The 25210-nt window shown below is 39.8% G+C and overlaps 1 protein-coding gene across 2 annotated transcripts in view; it reads right to left on the bottom strand.

The window, feature by feature from the left end:
- Positions 1 to 25210, bottom strand: part of tgfbr1b (transforming growth factor, beta receptor 1 b) — a 65039-nt gene that overhangs the window by 25024 nt on the left and 14805 nt on the right. The window contains exons 2-4 of one of the 2 annotated variants that reach the window (XM_029278442.2): positions 8140 to 8394; positions 4325 to 4594; positions 753 to 983 (exon numbers count right to left, since the gene is read on the bottom strand). In XM_029278442.2, the coding sequence (XP_029134275.1) occupies positions 753 to 983; positions 4325 to 4594; positions 8140 to 8394 (756 nt within the window). Of the gene's footprint in view, positions 1 to 752; positions 984 to 4324; positions 4595 to 8139; positions 13374 to 25210 lie in introns of those variants that run through there. The other variant, XM_065948733.1, reaches the window with a different exon arrangement.

Consider the following 25210-nt stretch of genomic DNA (forward strand, 5'->3'; position numbering starts at 1 on the left):
TACGTGTCATTTGAATGAGAAACAGTGCGAGGAGCGTGTGACGTTTGATTCAAACTACGTCAATCAGGTTCAACATGTTTACTGGATATATTCTGTACTTTTGTCTGAGCGTAGTTCTTTAGTGTAGTTGTTTGAAAGTTCTACAAGGATGTATCTAGACAGAGCAAACCAAGTTTTACATAAATGTTTCATATCCTATATTCCACATATATTTACAGACCTGCAAAACCCCACAGCAGTGAAACTCTAAGGGGGACACAAACAATCCATGAGCTCCAGGGACACAGGGTTCTTGATTTTCTTTGCGTGTGAGTGTTTATGTATGAGAGTGTGTATGTGCTGCTGGAGCTGTTAGAATGTGTAATGTCTGCTTGGCCATCATTGTGAACTTCAACTCCCCCACATTGTCTACCAGCCAGTCTATTCAAATTGATCTCCTCACCTTTAGCAGAGCTGCATCTCTGACAAGCTCAAGGTTCAATATAAATACTGCAGCCCACGCTGTCATTTGCAGAATATAACATCCGCTTGATTCAAATCTTTTCCACAGGTTGGTATCTCCATTAAAACTCAATTATCTGATGATTTATCTTTCTTTATCGTCATTCAATTCTTCCTGTTACATTATCTTTGTATCTTCCTACTGGCTGCGATCTACTTTATATTCTACTCTTCTTCACTATGTGCAGCAGCTTTATGTTCTGCCTGATCTCGATTGGACCTCTAGGGCCTTTTCTGAAGCTCTCTCTCACCTTTGTTGTCTGCAGCGATGAAGCCCAGAATATTCTCGTGCCTCAGCATCACAGTCTGGTAAATCTCCGCCTCGCGAAACCAGGAGCGTTCCTCGCGGGAGGAGAAGATTTTCACAGCCACCTCCTCACCACGCCATTTCCCCCGCCACACCTCCCCAAAACGCCCCTTCCCAATGCTCTCCTGAAGGATGATGGTCCTGGCGATAGTCCTCTGGACCAGCAGTGGCAGTCCTGGTGAGGAAAAGACAAAAAATAAAAGAATTCTTCAAGTTGACTGCGATGTGTGATGAAACGTAAAAGCAAGAAGATGGAGGATGAAAATAATTGGGATAAAGTTACATTTGAAGGTAAAAGAACATGGTGTAACGTATCGCTGATGTGTTTTTAAGAGGCAAAAGACAGCGTTGATAACCTACACTATTACATCAGCATGTCTTTAAAAAGTCAGAACACAAGAACATCGTTTGGAACATTCAAGTCTAAAATTGTAGCAATGAGAAGATGTTGAAACATTTTGAAATAAATTATATTTTAAAAGAAAAAAGGCCTGAATAAAAATATATGATGAAATAGGATTTAATAATAAATATAAATATATGAAAAAAAAACAACTTAATACACTCATATATATCAAATCCTACTGAGTATCCTGACTTCACTGTGGTTGGTGTGGAGTGTAAACTGAGGCTCTCTACTTCTCTCCTTTGTCATTACAGTATTTTATGCATTACATGCAAATCCTTTTATTCCCTCACTCAAAATGAGGATGACTTAGGGTCATATCATTGCATCATTTCCTTTTATTACATCTGAATTCTTAATTATTGAAGAGCAACTCTAAGCCCTCGCATCTTTTCCCCTGACAGTCGACAGCAGACATGTTCCAGCCTTGTTCAGGACTAATTAATAGATCAGGCAGTAATCTAGACAAAACTGAGCCTGAGTTACATGCTTACTCTCATTTGAATGCTTGGTTTAAGGCAATGTTGTGTTGTTCTTCTGGGAACACTTTTGTTTCTCATTACAGCAAATCAGTAAAAAAAAAAAAAAGGACTGGGCAAAACAGCTGCAATGATCAGGATTCACTGACTGAGTGTTTTAAATTTACATGATGCAAGACAAAAAAAAACCTCAATTTCCATTTCAATATTGATATATTTTGATTTATAGTTTTAAAACACAACCTTTTTTTCATTTAATCTCCTGAACATCCTGCAATGTGACTGTTTAAGACACACCAAACTTAACCAAGCATCAGTCAACTCTATGTAATGCACACCACATAAAAATAGTATGCACCCATACTTCATGCTACTTTTCCCACAAGTCTAAAGGGGGTTCTGATAAATCTTTACATTCAAGCTAGAGCCTGACCGTATTACCATATCTAGTAAATAACAGTATCTGCTAATTTTATCTTAGATATGCGCCAATATTACTAGATTTATTCACCGGCCAAATTGCGTTCAGTTAAGACTTCTCATTTAAATAGTTACTTTTCAGATGAAAATAGGACAACAACTGTAACCCTGTCAGATCACACTTTTGGCAGACTGATGAGGAAACAGGAAATGATAGTGGAGGATGCTCCTCCATTTTAAACCAAACCCAAATTCTGACTCAGCATAGTGATTAGAACAGCCCACGCAAATCTGGCATCACAGACACAGACGCACGCACGCACGCACGCACGCACGCACATTGTGCAATATGGTTCAAATAGCTAGAAAAACTGGATCCAAGTCTCTCCTTGGCAGAGCGCTGGAGGTGCCAGTCTCCACAGAGAGGTGCTAATTTATGGCGATGAAAAAGGACAGCTTCTGCCAGTGCGTGTGTGTGTCTGTGTGTGCATGCATGTGTTTATGCAGTAATGCAGCCAGAATCTGGGCCAGTCCAGCATTATAATAAACAATCACTATTTAAGATATTTGCAGCTTTAGGCTCATGTTGCTGTACATGTGTGCTTACAGTGTGTGCACTGCTACGTCTGTATAAGCTGTCTACTTAAACAAAGACATTTATAGAGCAACACCAGAAATGTTTAAATTAAAGTCGATGTTGATTAATCTTAAAATACTTCATATAGGTTTTGTTTGACTTATACCAGCTCATGATTTTATGTATTTTTCTTTCCCAGTGTAAATTTCATCAACAATAGATTTGATGAATATCATGGAAAATATGATTTCCCCCCCGTGGATCTTATCGACTTGTAAAGTCATGCAGTAGAAAGATGTGTCTTCACCGCCAGGCAAAGAGCAGGAGAACGTGTGTGTTGGTGAGGCAGAATGACAGTCAACACTACAACGTTGAACGAGCATTAACAAGCTAATGATAGCCTGAAAAAGCAGTGACTTCGTTATGTCTATATAGTATCCCAATATCTGTAACCTTAAAAGGATAAGACTTCCCTTTTTCAAGAAATGCATTAAAAAACTTTTAAAGGTTAAATCTTTTGTGCTAAAATGTTTGACAGGGTTAGTCGTGAAAGTATTGTTTACAAACTGTGAGAGTACGACAAGTAGACCTCCTGAATTCAGAGTATATCAGTATTGTCTAGTATGATGCTCAAATACTTAAAGTAATGACTGTGCAGTAATATGTTCTGTGTACGTGTTTTATTATTATCAGCTATCTGCATTTATATGTTGCACTACATCAAATGTTTAAGGTTTTTCATGTCTTGAGTTTAGATACAACCTTGATACCAATCTCTGACACCTGTCAGGCTTATTACATGGGTTTAAAGAGTGAACATTTCACCAAAGGTAATAACTTGAATGTAATGACTTTGTATCGGCTCAAAGCAGATTCAAATGTTTATGAGTTGACGTAGACTAGAACTAGATTACAACAATAAAGGTGTGTGGGGGGACTTATAAGCATTTTCTCCTAAGACTATGACTCAATCTAAAATAGCTGTCAAAATTAAAACTGGTTTGTGCATCCAGATAAACACTTAGACACATTAATAACATTTAACTCTCAGTACATTTGTGTACGAGCAAAGGTAGCTGTCATTGCAGGCTCACCATTTCCCTCGTCTCATTTAAAGCATGTCGATTGATGTCTATCGTCTTCTCCAGCAAGTTCCCCCCACTGGCCTATTCAGCAGTAACAGGAACATGTTTGAGCCGCTCCATAAAGATGGATGTCTAACAACTGTTCAGTAAATATTTACATCTGTTTGGGGCCGCTTAATCTAATTAGATAGGTTTCCTTTAAAAAAGTAACATTCAGAACATAAGACTCCATTTGAACACAGCTACTGAGAAGCAGATGAAATATTTTGCAACCATCTGTTCATTCTAAGAAGGGTCAAGGACACTAGGAGGCAAGAGTACCTTTGAGGACTGCTGCACTCTGGTAGACATGATTATATGCCAATCGCAGCTCCGTGAGGCCGACAGTTTTTGTACTGCGAAAACTTTTAATTTCCTTGAGCTGATCTGTAGCCGAGACTGTAATGACTGCTGAGCTCAGAAGTACAAATATAGTTCGACCTTTAAATGCAAACGGCAACATCTCATGAATGAAACGAGGTAAAAGCAATCACACATGGGCCACCGTACCTGATCCTGAGCCTGAGGTGGTCATGTCATAGATGAGGTCCTTCAGTGTTGTTCCCACAGTGATGAAGGGGTGGTCCATGGAGGGGTCCTCTTCGTTGGGCACCCGATGATGGTGGTGATGATGGGCCCCGGCACCTCCCGCCCCGAGACCTCTGTGGCTGTGGCAAACATAAAACGCCAAGACCAGCAACAGGCAGAGCAAACACACAGGGCCGGCGATGACTGCTGCGAGGGCCACAGGGCCCAGAAGAGGAGTCTTAGCAGTGGGGACTGCGGGACAAAAACGGAGAGACACACAAAAGAGGGTTAGAAAATATGACAGATCTAAAGTGACCTTAAGCCTAGCCCCAAAATTAGAATGTCAGAAACGACATGATCAAAATGAGAAAGAGCAAGTGAGGCCACACACTGATTGAAAGGTTAACTTTGAACATACTGATGGGCTGGCACGTGGCAGTCTAAAGTGCTAGACTCCAGCCAGGACGCTAACAGGCCAAGTGGTGCGGGGGCACATTCCATCTGCCCGAGTGATGGGAGATTTGGCCTGTAGCATACACACACACACACACACACACACACACACACACACACACACACACACACACACACACACACACACACACTCTGCCACATGGTCCAAAGAGGCAGCGTGTAGGCAATGTGTTCTACTGTGTAGCAAAGTGAATGAAGATAAAAGAAACAGTCTGAACACAGAAGTGACAGACGACCTAGAAAACTTGAATCATCCATATTTACAACTGTCTTAGTCTGAGTAATTCTTTGCCTTTGACCCATTGCATGCTGGGACATGTTCTCGTCCTGACTGACTTTAGGAATAACTGAGGATGACAGGACAAATATTGTTTCCAAAACCCTCTTTATATACAAGTAGCCTCTGCCATCAAATCCTAATCAGAGGTAATGTTGATCAGCTTGGATTGATACACAAAATAAACAGTCTCCCACATTATCATGAACAGCAGGCGGTGGGGTTTGGGGGGTTGAACATCAATTTTCTTTAAGAGGTGAGTAAAGCTTAACTGACTAGTTCATTACTGTCTGTGTGATGGATGAAGGCAGGCGGATGAAAGAAATTCACAAGTGTACACGTGTCACCAACGACACTGTTATGTAAATTGATGTAAACACGATGTCAGCATAGCCTTTAAATGACTTGCTCCAAATGCCTGCCAGCTGCCATGCTGCTGTGTCTATATCTATAAGACAGACGCAAGCACATTAATATTTGTATATTTATTTGTCACCTTTAAAAAAAATAAAATCAAATAACCGAGTGTGCTACGATGTAAAAGCTATTCCACTGAGGCTGGCGGTGACTCTGTGCGTTATCTATCCTCCTTTTTCGAGCTTAGAGTCTGTAACCTTGCTCGCTTCATCTGCAGTATTCATCAGAGAAATGCCTTCTTGGCACTCAAACAAATGTCTCCATTACGTAAATGTAAACTGCTGGAGAGGAACTGGAGACGGTAAATAGTGGTATCAAGTGATGGTATTAGAAATTGATTTTGCAGATCGATGGTGTTTTTTTCTCCATTGCTTAAATTAAAAGGTCCACTCTAAACAAATGGCTCTGATGCTAAAGTTATTATGCTATCAACAGATTTGTTTAATGTGGGGCATAGAATCATGAATCATGTTTTAGTAAATTATCTAATGGGGCAGCACATTGTTTAAAGAAGTGGGTTTGGGGTGGTCTAGAGCACTCATTCTCAAACTGTGGTGTACGTTCCACTGGTGGTACGTGGGATTCCTCTTGTAGTATGCTGGGAGTCTCTTATATGGGAGCCTCTGAATTTTGTATTTTCTTAATAGAGATGCACAAATCCCCTACCCCCCACAGACTCTCATCAGCCCCACAATCAGAATGTTTTTATACTTTATTTGCTAGTTGTTTTACACCATAACACCTGGTTTTAAAGAGATTTTGAGAGAAGAATGAGATAAAGACTTTCAAGGCTTTCGCAAACCCGCTGCTCAGTGATGTTCCATCACTGGTTATAATGGCAGCAAGGCCAGTTGAGAAGACCCATGAAAAACTAAAGAGGGGACGTAACAGGGACTGGAAGATAAAATGTGAACAGAACAACAGTCTCTAACATTGTGAGAGAGGCAGTTAAAAAGGAGCACGTGTTCTCTTCTAGACCGGGGGCAGCACACAGACAGAAAGGCATTGAACTGATTTGTCAGCATGATTAACATTTAAAAACAATATATTCAGTGTTGGTTGGTCTTATTAGGCCAAACACATACAGTTAATATCTGTGGCTCAGGCCTGGTTTGTCTGTAAAATGCAAACTTAATTAAAAATGACTGTCTTATGAAATGCCAATTCAAATCCATATTTGGACTCTGTTTTGTGCAAAGACAGAGAGGGAGAGCTTCACTTCAGGGATCTAAAAGTTAGGATATTACAAAATGCAATTAAACAAGCCAATTCAATTAAAGGGAGGAGTAAAAAAAAAAGTAATGAATCTTGCACAGTGTGGAATAGGTCACTTATTAATTCTGTGAGATTCTCACAACTCTTTATTTAAATGTTTTTGAGTGCAATTCTCAACATTGCATGATGCTGATGGCGTACAAAAAAAAAGGCACTCTCACAAACTTGCAGGCAGGTGAAAGGTTTATGAAGATGCATCATGACAAACTATAACATGTTTTGGCTCATTTAACTTATAACCCACATAATCTAAATCTAACTATAAATTCACCAACACTAGAAAACTATTTTATATTCAATTCATCATATCGGCTGTCCTACTGCATGCTACCATGCATGTATTAATATTCTGTAGAAAGTCTACTTTAACATTCTAGCGAGGTGCTGTCGTTTGAAGTTTGATGACTTAAGGAGACTTTTATATGTTGATTAAGTATTGAAAAGCTGTTTGTCCACTGTTATAAAAGTGACAGAAAATCCTCTACAAACTGAGTGTAACCTAAGCTTTAAAGACACTTCTGGGGGGGGGGGGGACTCTGCAGTTTAGTTTATCTGAAGAAACCTCCTTCAGAAGTGTGTCAGAGGTCTCTCCTGAAGACTAGAGGTATTTCTAGAGGGATCAGTTCTTCTCTAAAGGGGATTACAATACATTCTCCTACACACACAACTCCTATTAATCGCAGTGATATCTTCAGTAAACAGTACTTGGAGGGTTGACACAAAGAAAAAAAAACTGAAGAAAGAGAGGACACAGCTTTTTTCTCAGCTCCTAGAAGTGAATAAAAGAAACCATAAGTGACAGTTTAAATCACTGCGTCTAACTTCTTGACTACAAGGTAGCGTTCACGGCATGAATGAGACATCTGTTTGTGAGATAGCATGATGGGCAGTGTTTCCCACACATAGACAATACATGGGCTGGCCACCCAAGTATATTTCCAACTTGCTTTTATTTAATTTTTCATTTACTGAGAGAGAGAGAGAGAGAGAGAGAGAGAGAGAGAGAGAGAGAGACACAGAGAGACACAGAGGGTCCACTGTCCCTACACCCCTCTTGTAAATGCAATTAATAATGTTAACGTAAAGCCGCTTGCTGCTGATGCTGGGCTGAACTCCTATAAATAATGGAATTCCTGTTGTTTGTGTCTGTGCGGGTGCGTGGATAAATTGAGCAGATTAAAGTTGTTTGGTGCAAAAACTAAATAAATGTTGAGGCAAAAACACCCTGATATGAATACAAGCTTTATATTAAAATATTTTTGTAAAAGTACAGTATGTCGATCCCTTGCTTTGTAACAGTTCAGATAATATCAGGTCCTCACTAGAGTGTGTGTGTGAGTGTGTGTGTTTTTACCAGGGATGAAGTGGTCAAAGTCGGGGTCTTTGTTGCAGTAGTCCTCGGTACAGCACATGGGGTAAATGCCCTCGTCATGTTTGACAGACGGGGCACAGAAAAAGGGCCGGTCTCGCGGGATCAGCTCAGTCTCCTGTACACATTGGCGCCGCTCGATGGTCAGCCGGCTACCTGACTTGCGGATGGCGACGTAGCAGACGCCATCCGTTGTGCAGCTGGAGTTGGCACTGCAGCGGTCACAGTAACACTGGAGAGCTGGAGGGAGAAAGATGGAGATGTTACAACTGAGGCTTGACTTACACTTTCCACTGTCAATTATGTCTTCATACACTTTCATGTTAAGACCAAACCTTTTCTAAATTACATTTATGTCACTTTCAAATCACTCTTCTGTTTAAAAATCTTACAGTACTTGGATCCTTTTTATTAAGGTCCAACACACCAATCTCTTTCAGGATTCTTAAATCCACTAAAATCCTTACTGTGTGTGTGTGTGTGTGTGTGTGTGTGTGTGTGTGTGTGTGTGTGTGTGTGTGTGTGTGTGTGTGTGTGTGTGTGTGTGTGTGTGAGTGTTTGTGTGTGTGTGTGTCTGTGTAGTTTAGGTACTTGGGAAGGAGTTTTACCCAGAATATGAGACATTTCATCACTCTTCTCATACTTGTGTGCACTAACTGTAACTTACTGACTAATTTTCCTCTGAATGTTTACTTCAGAGGAAAATTTGCTGGCACTATGTGCATATGAGAGAGAGAGACACACACACACACACACAATCACACACATTTGGAGTACAGCTGGAGTAGAAGATTATTTACGTAAGTAATAACAGGCTGCCATCTTTTGTAAAAACCTCTTCAAGAGTAGCTTATCTATTCTAGTAACAGAAAAGAAATTAAAACGGAAAAGATGAGTTATGTGGCAGATAAGGGCCTTCCACTGGAACAGAATATGTCTAAGAGCTAAACATGAGGACAGGGCAACAGCATCCCAGTATCTTACTCTGTCTGGCAGGTACAGAGAGGACCCAGAAGATGTCTATCCAGGGGGGAACGTTTGAGTGAAATACTGAGGACTGTGTTGAAAAAAGATGACCAAACTCAACTAGCTGAAAGCAACAACAGAAATATGAGAGTGGAACAATTTCAACTCTCAGAAAATATCGGTCTGCATGATTAAAGTGAACCACTAGTCAGCTAAGAAAAACCCTCACCCCTTTATGTATGGATTTGCCTTCAGGCTATTTGATGATTTGGAAGAGTTTTAGGCTGAAAGTGTAAACTAGAATTTTTTGTCTGTTTGTTTTTTTGTATTTTATGGAAATCATTCAGAGACATTAAGAGAGTTAGTTTTTATTATGGCTGTATTTCTTTGGTTCTAAAAAAGGTGCAAAGGGCCACAGGTCAGACCATCTCTAATCACCATTTAACACTAGGAAACAGCCAGGCCAGACACTCACAGAGTCAGGCATGTGCTTAATGTAAGAAAGTCTGTTGGAAATCCCTTAGGCTTGAAACCATTAGTAATGGTGTTATGGAGTGCTATGAATAAACCAGGTCACCCTCTCTCTCTTTCTGTCTCGAGTCGCTCCTACGTGTCCTTGCCCCCAACCACCGGGCAGACAGACAGTCGAGAGTCTGGTATCATTATGCAGCTCAGACACACATCATGCACGGCTGGCCAGGTTAAAGCAACACACACCTACTACGACAAGATCTTTGAATAATTAACAGGGCAGGCCACATTCAGGGAAGTTAAGCACTGAGAGTGTCTGACATCGGCACACACAGGCAGATGGTATTAACAGTATGAGAGGTACATCAGTGCAAATCTGCCCTGTGGTGCAACAACTTCACAGTGGTTAGTGGGGATTTAAATACAACAAATCAAGCCAGTACAAGTTGCCAGTATGTTTCTAGGAAAAAATACAGTACCAGTCTGAGAATGTTGTACCTGTATCTGAGTTTTGTTATAACAGGGAAGCTTTATCGCTTCTGGAATTTCAGGAATTGTCTGGAGGTGAATTCCAGACAAAGTCAGGGTGGGGGAAATCATTTCAGTGACAACAACAACAACTGTGTGTGCATCAGGGTGTGTGTGTGTGTGTGTGTGTGTGTGTGTGTGCGGTGTGGGGGGGGTGGGCAGATCGGACAACAGTAGACAGCTAAATAAGAGCCAGCTGACTCTGGTCCTCTCTGACTAAATCTCTGAACACATGAGTCAGATAAATCTGTCCACTGACACACAACATGTGTGTGTGTGTTGGTCGAAGTACAGCCCAGATGTCTAGACTACAAAACAACTTTAATTTTCCACATGTTAGGCATGCCACAGCGAGGAAACGTAGCACGATTTATAAATTTGTGACAGGGCTGGCAAAATGGAAATGATCTAGTGGATAAGAGCATAATGCTAAAAGAGTGTGTGGCCAGAAAACAATTAGAATTAAAGTAAAGGTAGGGTAGATAGCTTCACCATCCAAAAATGAAATCCTTAACTCTTTGTGACCTTTAGCTTCAGAATTTAAAACCAAATGTTACAAGGACAATCTAAACAACAACAAGAGTGTCATTCTGCCTAACTACTTTTCCATCAGACTCTTTGCTTTCCTTCTCTATGCCAGCCAGACGGTTTTGTTCTTCAGCTATGCATCATCAGCCTGAATCCACCTGAATACAGCACGACTTTGATCTTTCATTTTTAAATCCTCCACCATCGGTTTATCGGCCGTATGTCTGTAATGACTCTAGTTCAGCTTCCATGCTGTTTCTCCTTCCATACCGCAAAATCCGGATACAAGTTGCACTAGTGTATAAGACGCAGTATGTTGTGGGGGTTTCTCAGAAAGAGAAAAGGCTTAAACTGTCCAGCCGCATGATGATTTCTATTGTGTTAAACAAAGTCCAAAACGGTGAGTTTCTGTAGAGCTGTGAAGCTCTTTAAGAACCATCTGTTTCCACTTTGTGGAGTTTGAACTCCTACTAGCTACAGTACGGTAGTTGAGCTCTCAGCCTACGGTGAGAGTTCTCCGCTGCCATTGGTCACTCATGAACTTTTAATCAAAAGATTTATTCACTGAACAATATACCACAGTTTTCTTTAAATGCATGATTATGACCCAATGGGGTAAAAAAGATATGAAAAATAGCGCAGGCATACAGGTTTGCCACTATACAGCCCAGTACAGCTTTGCAATACACAATGAACGGGGATGAATTTTCAATCTCGTCAGGTCCCGTGCATTGGGTACACTCGTGGCAATGACTGCACGTGTCAGCATTTTATACTGGTATATTGGTTGCACCAGTGTATAAGGTGCATCACTCTCTAGGTAGGTATTAAGAGTGCGTTTATATGTTTTGATACTGTTTGGATACCACATGTTTTAAAATGGAACAATCATCTATTCTAATGTTTGCTGGTAAAAAAAATGGTAGGTGTGACCAGCAGTGTAAAAAAAGAGATTTTAGTGGTTATAAAATCACTTTACATGCGCAAGTCTTTTAACCATTTCCCATTTATGGCGGAAACAAAGCTGTCCCACCTCTGCCTCGACATCGGGATAGTAACAGAGGCGTTACAGGGGTAAGACAGGATCACTGTAGGACACCAGAGCCCGATGTGGAGCCCCCGCTAATTGTGTAAACTTCCTGCCTCTGCAACGCCAAAAGGTTGTGTGAATCATTCTGTTACCATTCACAATTGGTTTGAACATTTTAAGGCAACATACACCAAAGTGATAATTATAATACTGTGAGCAGACTTAAAGACTGGTCCTGAATAATACTCGTCCAGCAGATGAATGAATCAGTAGAGGAAGAGAAAAAGCTAACCAGACAAACAAGTCTCTACATGCAGACAGATGAGTCAGCCAAAAGACGTGGAGGAAACAAACAAACACACCTATTACTTCTGTTATTAAAGGGCAACAGTGCTGAAAGTAAGAATAGTGCAGGCTTCATCTGAGTGCCACAGCTTGAAGAAAACTTTATTGAAAAGCTGTCACCTACAGTGATTTCAAAATTGCAATGCCAAGCCTTGGTAAACAAACAACTGAAACTCTTTTCTTTTTTGGGAAACAAAATCACAATATTGTGCCCTCAGTCCTGTCCCCCGAGGCTACAGCCTGCTGCTTTCTATTCAGGCGGCACTTTGCCTCTCAGTGACACGGCTCGGTGCAAACGGCCAATTAGCACATGATGCATCCGAAAATAGGTTTTAATAAGAAACAACCTTTTTACTGAGAATTAATGCTCCGAAGACATTATGCTTTAGGATAAAGACACAATAAGCTGTTATAATGGTCTCTATGATTTGTCCTGCCAGGATCTTGGAGATTTAATTCAGTGGTTCCAAACCTTTTTTTGCTCGTGACCCCACTTTAACTTCACCAAACTCTGTTGACCCCGTAAATCCTTTTTGCTCAAAATAATTTGTCTTCAATCATGTTTTTTCTACTGCAAGTAAACATTAATTTTAGACTTTTTTACATTTAGGCTTTTTCACAAGGAAGAAAGGCTGGAAGGACATTTTTGCACAATGGATGACAGAGACTCTGCAAGTTACTTGTTTTGGCATTGGCTACAGCCAATATATATTAATCAATAATATCGATCAATAAATAAAAAATTGCAGGTTAATCCATTTGAAATTCCATGCCACCCCATGTGGGGTTGGGACCCCGAGGTTGGGAAAGACTTTAAATTTCTTACTGAAAAGGACCAATTCAAAAGATTGTTGTGGTCCTGACAGCAAAATGTTTTTTCATTGAGAGCTGTGAGTAATCAAAATTGTGTCTGGACAGATATTCCATTTATGATTGCTTAAAAAAAGAATTAAATAAGTAATAAGCACAAACAAGGCAACTTGTTATCTATAAAATGTGTAAGTGTTTGAATGATGGGTTGATACATTTATTAAATTCCTTGTCTTATTATTCCAGCAGACAGCTGTCTTTGTTTTGTCTTTTTCTACTTGTGATAGCCTTCAGTTCTGAAATGTTGGTACGACGAAAAAGGCATTAAAAGAAGTCATCTTCGACTCTTGAACATAATGATGGATGGGCCTTAACCTTAATTTTGTTCTATTATAATAGTTCCAAGTACATTTAAGAGGTGATCCATCTGAGAATTTGTTTGAAGAATGGTTAAAAATTCATCTTCATTGTGTTAAGAGTGGAGATAGGAATAATAAGAATCTTAAACACAAACCAAAAACATGCAAATTCACAGCACGGAGGTAAGAAGAGTACTGTAAACATGGGTGTACTGACGGTTAAGAAGCAGAATTGCAGTCCGTTTGAATGGAGCACAGGTAATAGCTAAACAGAGTAGACACTCAAACAAAATGTTTACTCTACACAAACATAGTGTGGCTACATAATAACTTGTAAAAGTATTGTATGAAATGAGGCTCATCAGGGACTGGGACATGCAAGGAGAAATCCCTATTGGAACATCAGTATTTAGGACAGAGTGCAGCTAATTAAATCCCAGAATCTTAAAACAGTCGACAGTCGAAGCATGTGTCTGTTGTAATAAGAACGGTCACAGTATTAGAATGAGTACTTGGGACCAAACACACACCGTAACAGTGTGTCTGATATGATAGAGAAAGTATGGGAGGGAAGATAGACACAAGGGCATGCTCCTACATGTGGTCAGACAGAATTTGGCTGACTAAAGCGAGACACTGTTTAGAATGACAGTAAGCAGACAGCCAGACTAAACACACACAACATGGACCAATAGCCTGCCTAGCTGCTCCCAAGGCTGCTCTGGCCTATTTTCATATGCACAGTGTGTGTGTGTGTGTGCGTGCGTTTGTCCTGCCATCAGCCTGTTTTCTATTCTGGATGTTTGATTTGCTGGTCTAGTTCCCCTCGTCCACCTGCCCTGCTCAACTTCTGATTGTCTCCTCTCTTACGTCTGCCATACAAAAAAAATCTGGTCTAAGTAAACTGAACAGGTTAATGAAATCTGTCCTTCCTCTTGTTGTCCGATGTGACACTATAACACCTGGTATCCACAGGACAAAGGTATGATACTCTTTGGCTGCCACTAGAAATTAACTGCCGCACCAACCAGTGTGCCATACACAGGAGGAGTCACATTAGTCTTTTCCTTTAAAGCACAAGTAGCATAATGCTGCTGTTTTTACTGGTCTATTCCTACCAGACCAGCATATACATTCACAAACATCAATGATAAATGAGCAGCAATATTGTGTTCAGTATGCAAAGTAGTCTGCAGAAAACTACAAAAACAACGTTCATTTTGTAAACGCTTGAATTAGTAATTGCAAGGAGAAATTAACAAACAGCTGAAATCTGGCTACTTAAAAAAATGATAGAAAATCAGGACTCCTGCAGCTACTTGTCAAAGACATCTTTGGAGGCATGGAGCCAAAGAGTGCTAACCAGGAAGAAGGGGATAAGTAAAAATCAAGTCGCACAGCTGGAAACCTAGCATCAAGGGTATTTGGACTCAAACTGTGGATTAAAGTCAGGAAATGTGGATTTCTGCTGCGTTGTGAGTGGAAGGAAGATGTCAAACAAAAGTGAAATTAACAGCAAAGGACTTTACTGATAATTGTATTTTTGCATCAACATAGGGCATGGAAGTAAAATAGTGGTTAGGATCAACGGCATGTGGTAGTTCCAACTGCTGTGATGAGCATTTTACAATTGTTAGTGAAGCTTACAGAGTGCCCACAATCCTGCATTTTATCTTAACAATGGCAAAGGATTTTGAGCTTCAGATTGTCCCCTGGGGGAATCATTCCTATACTGGGCACAGCCATCTTATATAAAGTCCCTATGAAATGAAAAATACATTTCCCTGGTTTTACTCCAGCAGTGCTGTGGTAAATGTTCATTTTATATTCCAAATATATTTCAGTAGAGAATTACCTTAGTATTTTTACATAAAATAACCTTATTTTCCCTCCCTGTGAAGCGTTGTCTGATGTCTGATGACTCATTCTACACAGGGGCATTAACACATTTTCCGACCAATTTAAAAGCTCAAAGCTAACGATTTAACCAAATTCATTCCCAAGTTATGACCTGACTTCTATCTTTTGATTGGTTCTATATGGTTTCAGATGAAAATACATCAAGACATGGCAGTTAGATACTCTCCAAGTTCTGTTTCATGGGAACTTTAATTGTGACAGTGGGTGCACGTTACGCAGATCACTGTGTTTCTCTATGACAAAGCTTTGTTAAATACTTGATTCTTAAAGCACTTATTTTTTAGTAGCTGTTGTAAATAACAAGCCTCTGCAACAAACACAGTTCGAATCAGAGACTGAGGAAGACCTAGATCAATTATATCAACCTACAAAAAGTACAATCAATAATGTTAAAAAGTAAACAATGGAAGAAAGAGAAAAAAGGGTTCAAAGAATACACTGGTTTGGCTTGGTTGGTAGAGCAGACGTGTCTCATGAACAGAGGCTATTGCCCCAAGTGCAATGTTTGCAGGGTTAACTCCTGATCCAGACAATATTTGTTGCATATCACCCCTAACTCTAAATCTCCACTTGTCATGTCTATTTTCAGCGTTCTGTCCAAAAGCCAAAAAATTATTCCGAAGAAAAAATCCGAAGAAAAAATCATAATACAACTAAAGATATGAAATATTTTCCAAATCCTTATGTTGCTCAACTTTTTTGTACATAGCTGATTGGTAAATGCTGTTTTATTAGCACCTTCCATCATCCTATTTTTATTTTTGCTATAATGACCAGTGGTCTGTTCACGTGTTTACAGTCCATTAGGTCCACTCTGTATGAATGATGATAATCTTTAACACCACTGAACAGTGTGTAGAAAACATGAACACTGAAGGTTAATGTGTTTAAAGGACGCCTTTGTCAAGTAACTCGGACTGTAGTGACTTGGGTTGGGAACCGGTGCGGACCAAAAATATGGAAGTTGGTCTAGTAGCTGGAGAGGTGACAGATTACTTCCCGAGTATTGCACAGGTGCCCCTGAGCAAGGCAGTTAAACAGTCCCCATGTGTAGCACTAGCCTCACTTTGCCATCTGTCCAGATCCGGACCAGAATTTCACTCAGGCATTATCACAGATGGTAATGGTTAAGTCCACCATACATAAATGATTGACAAACCATCTACTGATGATACATTTCCATGATCAGGGCATTTAGTCAAGTATTCTGTTAGTCTCTCTGAAGTCAGACATTACATTTCAAGAATTAAATAAATCTAACGTCTTTGATCTGATAATCATACTGACAAAGAATCAGAGTAAAGACTATAATTGATTTAATGACTGACAATGTAGTAACGACAGCTGTCAGATATAAGAAGAGAAGTGAGAGCTCAAGTGTGTCCTCTTAAATGTTGAGAAGTTTAATTTCCTGAAAAGGTAAGGGATTCATCTAAATATGTAAAATGTGCTGTTTTTCTTATATCATTGAATCTCTGTTAATGTTTTGGTCCATAGAAGTGTAACGGAACAGTAAATATAACAATAGACATCAGAGTGGATGCTGATATTTTTTTTTGTTGCTCTACTATAAATGGACTGGGATTGCTGGGATTTTCATGTACTCCCGCCATCAAACAAACAGGATTTTATTTATGTATAAAGCCAGTGCTCCAAAGTGAAGTGTATCCTGTCACTTACTGAAATCCCTTTGTTGTCTCCAATTATTGAGTCAACACTGAAGGCAAAACATATCACCTGCAGCCCTATCGGAGTTTCAGTCTACGATGGACCCTTATGGCCAGCCTGCACTGACTTGCATCATTGATCCGCAAAACCCGATTTCATAGACGCGTTACGCATTGTGCATTGTTGGTTGTGTAACCAGGCGACCGAAGGACAAAACATTACAAAGCCGCCCGTCAGCATTAATGAGCTGGACCGCATTTATCCCTTTATCCACCCCTCCTTTCTCTTCCTCCATTTGCACTGCTTTCTTACTAACATCCCCCACCTGTCACTTTCTCCCTCTGTCCCTCCCTCATCCCTTTTTTATATACCTCCTCTCCTCCAATCCTCTGGACCCTCTTCCTCTTTCCCCTCCTCCCTTTCTCCCTTCCATTATCACAACAATAGAAGGGAAAAAAAACTGAGGCGAGTGTCAAGCACAAATAAAATAAAGGAATCTACAAGCCACGGCTGTACGAGTCAATATTTCAGAATACAAGCATGAAATGAATTCAGTGTAATCTGCCCAGCTTTGGTTATGTTTACACTTGAGCCTGGTGTGGAACTGAACAGTGTGTGCGTACAGCTGTGTTAGCACCCCTGAAGTCTATGCAAAGCACCTTCTGCTGTGAATGAGACTAGATACACACTTTAGCAGAGCAGATGAGAATGTTGTATTTTCAGTGGACCACTGATAGGAAGATTTTGTAAAGCCTGTGTTAGTGATGAGTCTACAATTAGTACAAGTCTTTGGAATTTGATGGGAGGGTGGTTGTCTTTCAACTGCTTTTGTTCTCCAAAATGAATTTGATTCCTTAATTTTGGTAAAGTTCTCCACAAACAATAATAAAAATATATACATGTTTAGAGTTCCAATTTTCTGTTCTCAGAAAGCACGACATGTTGATATAAAATAATAAAAAAAAACAGAGATTGTTCCTTGAAGTGAGTCTCACACTTTAAAGACAAGTTTATATGTTCTTTGATGTTTCCACAGTATCAAATAAAGATCGGGGAAAAATACATTTTGGCGAGAAGAGCATTAAGCAGCTTGATTACGTACATAACGATCCCACTGGTACAGTCGCTCACTGGTCAGATGATACAAACATCATCTCCCCTCCCGCTAGCCTGCTTGACTATACCTGACTTTTACCTGCCGCGTTCACTCATCGGCTAACCTTAAATTATTGCAGAAATGTTATACAGAGGTTGACAGGAAAACGTTTGGGTTATATTTCAGGGGGAGAAATTCTGACATTTGCATTCACACATGCAGCTCACTCTAAAAATCTTGGGACATATTTGTGTATGTGTGAATACAGCTTCAGGTTTTGAGGTTCAGCAGGTACCTTACAGAAAAAAAAGCACCGTTTACAAAATGTGTGTGCTGCAAATAATGGATTCTTTGCTGTGTTGCTCTCCATCTTGAGTCATGAGACACCTGATGTCCGGCTGTAGGAGCCCATTGGTGCAACATTTTTTTACTGGCAGTCCCTTGGGAAGGCAGGAAAAACACAGGTTGAAATAAGCAGAAACAAAGATAAATGTATAACAATAGATTGTGCAAAGTTAAGCTAAGTATCATTGCCGACTGGTTCAATGGTTGAAATTGTGTCATTTACTTAATTTGTCTCTTGTTTTAGTCATATTCAGTTGGCAACAGATTGAGGTATAGAGTGCTGCTAATCAAGTCTTCCGCTCAGATTGAAAGTGTGTAAGAATACCTTACCATATTTCATGTAGTGTATTTCTTATTTTACAATTTGAACCAGAACTGTATTCTGATTTAGGATTACATTCACAAACTACTTTTTCTGTTCATGTCTGCCGCTAGGACTTTCCTTTAAACTTTCTTCACAAGCTGTATTTTTGAGCGGAGTGTCTGTGTGGAGAATGGAGGCCTGGGTATAATGGCCATGTTTCACAACATTAGATGCAGTCAAGATGAAACTCAAGCTCCTTCTGCTACACTATTCCGATCATATAGAAACATAATGAAGATGAGACAACATGCTGTGTACAGCAATTAAACCAAGGAGAACCACAGCTACAAAGTATCTGTTTCCACATCGATCATACCTGAGCTACGAAGACATACTCAATACCGAGCACCTTCATTGCTCCACTTTTCACACACTGTGACTGGACTTTAACACAAGAGGTGTAGAACAACAAGAACTCAAGTCGCCTTCAGCAAGTCATTAGCCAACTATGAAACATACTAATTGATGTACAGAACAACTGTCCAGAAAGGTTGTTTTTTTTTTATAATTTGATTTAACAGCCAATTCATAGTAAGATATTAGTTTTCCCATCGCTACTGAAGAGGCTTTGTGTTCGATTCAGACCACAATGAAGCATCATGGGAACTAATTCCCGAGCTTGAGACAGTGAGTTAACCAAATTATCCTCAAAAAGGCTGTCCTTATCTAGCCTTTTCCCAGCCAAGTCTCACCCGGCTTTAGCTCGCACACTTTTCATGAGCTTTATCTGTGCACCTTGAAGAGCTGTTTGAATGATTATCATGTCTCCAGCTAGGGGCCGAGGCCTTTAAACAGACTTGCTGAACAAAGATTTGTCTGCTGGATCAAAGTTTTTAATCAATTATTCAATCCAGTTTTTCTCCGATGGATTCTTCCTTCAAGTATTAATCCTTTAACAGAAGATTAGTGGCTTCCTTCTAAACTCGTCTCTCTTGTCATAGGAGGTCCAGTGACCCCACCCTCCCCCATTAGATCCAGGCTGGATGAGGTTTATTTCAACTGTACATCAAAATCAGTAAATGCAAACTGATGAATTCTTTGTATCTATTAACCAAATCTGTTTATTTAAGAATGTCACAGTGATTAACACCTTGGGCTTATTTGCTTGCTAAATATGCAGACATGGTAGAAGTTTTTATTTTAATCTAAGAGAGTGCTTTGTGCTCAGTTGATGACATTTTCGAGTGGCTCTTGCAGTAAAAAGGTCAAAGAATTCTTGTGAGGGCCAACAGCTCTCTTAAGGCTTTACGTGATTTGAAGAGGCAGGAAAATTATTTAAAATATGTTAACAAGAAGGGAAGGGCGCCAGACTCTACATTCATGAATTGAATCCTAACCACATGTTTTATTGACAGAGAATATGAAGGATCTGGTTTAACATATCTGAATAGCATTCATTATTGATAACTGAGGAGACAGTTCTTGTCTAATTTCTTAGATTTGAAAATGCCTTTCATTGTAACGGCTAAAGGGAGGATCAGGTTCAGGTTACTTTATTTGAAACCGTAGATCTGTTTGCAGCGGGGCGCTGGTGGCGCAGTGGTCATAAATCTTTAAAAAAAGATCTGTTTGCAGCCAGTGAGATAGACATCCCTCATAACACACAGATTTCAATACAAATGGAACAATGAACAACACATAAGAGAGAAGGAGATCTAAACCAACAAAAACACGATAAAAACCTAAAAATGTACACGTGACTAAAAAAAGAAGTTACAGAAGGGAGAGCTAAAAGGAGAGTTTACTGCTCAAACACAAGCTTTTTCCAGCAGTTCTCAGAGAGCTTTTTAGCACTGCATGGAAAGGATATACTTTGAAAGGCCTGGTGTGTCTGCTTGTTTGTATAGAAAAAAGAAAGCAGTGGACAGCTTCATGCTCTCATCAGCTTTGTGTTCAGCTGATTTAAAAAGAAGAAATGTAATAAATTCCAAGGGGTCTCAGGAGGCAAGACATGGCATAAGAAGCACAATGAAGAGGTAGCGGACGAAGCAACTGAGTCCGCTATACAATGCTGAAATGAGACTCTTTGCCTTCATATATTGATAGCTGTAGCTCTACACAATCATGATATCAACATAAGAATGGAGAAGGACTTACTGACAAACAGAAAATATGATGCAGCAGTTTCCTTACATGCATGGAGGTTGCACATAGCTATGCATCGTGTATGTGCCGGTTGCAGGACAGTAAACGTCACAAACCCCTCTCACTCCCTCACAGTGAATTTTCCTTGGCATGTCCTGCTGCATTTACATTAGTGCTGTCACTCCTTTAAAAAAAAAAAAAGAAATCTACTTCTAACGGATTAAGAAAATGATACATAACATTCAAACCCATTCAACCCGCCAGGGCGCCCTCTGCTGGATCAAACTGCAAACTACTTCAGGCCGCCTGATGCGCTGATAGACTGTATATTTTGAATATGAACAGCTCATTACAGTTCTAATGTGAACTCTACTTTTGATGTTTGCTGCCTAAACAAGGTCGACAAATACAGTTCAATACAAGCTGACTTTGTAAGTGCTTAGAGACCATCAGTTGCAATATTCAAAGAATTAAAAGAAAGGAAAGTAAGAATGCGTGAGCTGACAATCCTGAGAACCTTTATGAAAAGGGCCATATTTAATTCACATCTCAATCAGGCTCTTTGCTCAGTGTAAGCAGGCAGCCAATCACAACGCTGTTCTGCATAGCCAAGATGAATCACAAGGCCAGTGGAACTTGAAAGGTTTGAAATGGAGGTGAAATTAATTAAAGAGAATTTGAAATTAATGTTGTCAAGTTCCAAGAACGACACATCGGAACATTAAAGTAAGTAAGGATTGGAGCGTGTCAAAAAAAAAAAAAAAAAAGGAAAGTAATAAATACATTTATCCTCTTTCAACTGGACAGTGCACCACGCAATAGTGAAAACAAATGCATTTTAGATCTGAAAATAAGCAAGTCACACTTTGGTCTTGGCTACTGAAATAAAGGAAATTCTCCTTTTCTCTATCTTATATAATTGTTAACTTATGTCATTACGTTTTGATCTGGTAAAATGGTAAATGTACTTGTCATAATTATCGCTATATGTTTCATATTTGGTCAAGTAAATATGACCAGAGGTGACTTACCCCTAGCTGGGACACTTTGGGCCAAAAACTATTTCAGATAAACGCCAAAAAGTTGTCACAGGCCACCACACAGTGCAGGTTACTTTTTGATTAGCAGGTGTCTTTACTTCTCAAAACCATTAAAAGGAATACAGTGTTTCCCCTACCATTATATTAGGGGGGCGCAAGTTTTACAGATAACCATGTGTGGGGTGACTGTAAATGTGTCCCTTCAATTTGTTAAAGCGGGTTGTTTAGTAGCACTGGTAACACGCAACATGATCATAAATAATGCAGTATAATGTTAAAATTTCTATCCGAACAGCCTTCTCAGTATTTCCCCTTTGCTTTCTGCAACAGAGGCATTTCTCATTACACAGCATGGACCTCTTGCTGGTATTGAAAGTCAGTCTTCACATAATGGCTTTAATTACAGAACAGAATGACCAGCACAGTCCGTGATGTGCGAGTGCATTTAGGCACTTAAAGTTTGGCTAAACTGCAGGAGTGCAATTACCAGAGCTTAAATTATGCAAAAAGAGAGCTAAGAACAGGCCTTTTCACTAAAAAAAAATGGCACAAAACAGTGAAAAGGTCAACTACTAATTTTCCCTGCAGAAAATTGCATTGTTTACCTTTTTCTTTTGTCCAACCAAAATTGAAAAAGGCAGGGATATTCAAATCTATGGCAGCATGTCTTTACAAGCTTAAAGAAGCAAATATTTGACATTTTGCTAAAAATTACATTAGGCAGTGGAGCTGATAGCTTTTCACTTTATTCAATGTGTGTGCTTCCACTGGCTGAGAGAATGAATGAGGAAATTAAAACATAACGGCGAGCAGAAAAAAGGAAGCAACAGCATCATTATTTGCACAAAGATTGCCCAGGTCACACACCGTTCAGGATATAAAAGTCATCATCCCCGTCCTCTGAATCACTAAGAATTTTCCTGAATATTTCAAACTGCATTGGCACATCAGGTCATCCAGACGTCATGCAGACATTTTAAAAGGGCCTGCATGTGTATAAACACACCTTTTAAAGGGAGATGCAGCCATTTCAGTTCAGTCCCAAAGCATCTGTTAGTCAAGGTGCTCAGTGCAATAGAGAGAGTATGCCAAAATATAACAAATAGAGTGGGAAATTGGGGAAAGAAGTCATTTAACCTTTCTGATAGAAAAGGACAGCTGTCATTAAAAGTAACGCATAAACACCAAGTGTTTGTGTCGGCGTGTGTCCCCCCCCCCCAGCAACGCTGTAATCCTAGGGGAAACACTGGCGTGCATGTATACAAACACAAGGCCAGGCGCTGGTCCTGTGAGGCTTTTAAGGTGCATTGTGAACATCCATTATGCGTCTAAATGAACCTAATGCCATTCTAGACAATCTGATTATGGCTAGATGAGCCATTATCACAACACTGTTAGGAGGAAAAAGAGGGGAGAGAACAAGTGAAGGAAAGACACACTGCTGTGGTCGTTCTTTTTGTGGATACAGTACAACATGAATGGTGGAAGCCCCAGGAGACGCTTGAAATGAAAAGCGGGGATAAAGTTTAATCTAATACATCGACTTACAGTAGAGGGCAGGAGGGAGGAAGAAACGGTGAAAGACAATGGCTTCACACTATACAAATCAATAGCAATTCTATTCCACAACCCCTACACCAAAACCATAAAGTTACACATACCTTGGCAATCACACACACACAGCCTTGAAACGTCCAAGGAAATAATTGAATTATCTAGCATTCAGTGTTCAGGCTCAATGCAGCACACAGAGATGAGGATGAAGTGCTGCAGAGGAAAAGACAGAGCCAGTCCTCTCAGCTCCATTCACCCAAACCCTGCGCTTCTGTGTTAACCATGTTGCTACAGTTTTTTAATCATAACAGTGAAGAAGAAAATTATTATTGCCACTTGTTTTTGTTTTTTTTTCAAATTCTTCCAGTTTGACAATTTCTACAAGTTTTGTGCCACTCCACAGGAAGAACAGAATTCATTTTAGTGAACGTGTGACTGTTTGTCCATCTCACTTGATAATCAATGGAACCGTTTCCCTTCTTTTATTAAATTCAATCAGAATAAAACACCAAAGCTAGTCCCTTTTACCTAAATCGACTACACGTACAAAGCTTCTTTTTTCTCTCTCCAACCACTCAAAGCAATTTACACTCTTTTACACACATTCATCCAAAGAAGATCAAGGCTTCCATGCAAGATAGCGGTCTGTTAATCAGTGCCCCTGACGACCGGCTCTGACTCTGAGCCATCTCAGATGTAAAAATTATTGTTAGGTTATTCTTGGTGCAAAAATATTAACATAGACCACTGTATTGTGAACATATCATAACATCTCAAAAATGTAGACTTTCAAAACCGGGAAAAGTACAACCCTCAAATATTTCAGAGGCTCTTGACAGTTTTTTTTTTTTGCCATATTTGAATGTTAAAAAAGGTTAGTTGATTATCGATTGGTTGGGTTTTTATTTACTTATTGATTAATGGAATAATCATCACTCCCTTGGAGACTCTGAAAGATGAGCATGGTCCAAGGAGAAACAAGGATCCAGAGTTTTGAAAATTGATCAATACTAGAGATTTGTCCTCTGCTCTTGCCATTTCTTTAATATTTCTTCAAAGTCCTGTCCTGTAAATTACTGGTGTGCATCTTTTGAGTAATGTCTACTTCCCTGTAAGTCTTATTTGTATGTTCTATTTCCCCATAATGTTAGGAAAAGTTATGACCAGACCACATGTGGGAATGTTTTCATCTTGGTATTAGTCCTCAAGTGTCTGGCAAATAGGCCAACATCCTTTCCTCATGGGATCACGTGCATTCTTGATTCACCCATTTGGCCCACATAGAACCAGCCACAACAAACCCAGCCCCAAAACAGACCTTGACTTTGAGGGCATGTATTCATTATTCTATGTATGCACTCAGTCAGGGGGAGAGAGAGAGTAAAACTGTAGGGGTCTACTACTAACAGCATAACCAGTCTCAAACTGAATCTTTGGAGTATACAAAAGGAGGAATAACTACAGATTGGATTAATATGGTTTCTATGGAACAAAAAGCACGTTTTAAGTAAGCAGAGAAACGTTCTCCCTAGAGGTAGATAAAGCGTCTGTGTCAATCTGTGTCATGAACAAAGTCCTTTTTACTCAAGCTCCATAAATAAAGAGTCCAGGTCTGACATGAGGCACTTTGAATGAGAATCAAAATATTCAGTGAGTGACTCGCTGGGATCTGTGGGAGTAGTGTTGTTATTTCAAACGGCGATCCTGCGTTAAACAACAGTCCCGCCTGAACTGTCGCGCAGTTTAAATCACAGCAACCAGGACGACCCTGAACTTGACAAAACTGTCTCACGAACACGTCCCCTTTAAATAACACTGCTTCCAATTAAGTCTTAGCCACAGAGGACAAAATAATACAGGTTGATGTCCAAATTACATAACAGGGCAGAATAACAATCAAAACATTACAAAAAAGTCTCTTCAATTATAAATTAAACATAGGTGGAG

This window comes from Labrus bergylta, chromosome 20, assembly GCF_963930695.1.
Source record: "Labrus bergylta chromosome 20, fLabBer1.1, whole genome shotgun sequence".
Lineage (NCBI taxonomy): Eukaryota > Metazoa > Chordata > Actinopteri > Labriformes > Labridae > Labrus > Labrus bergylta.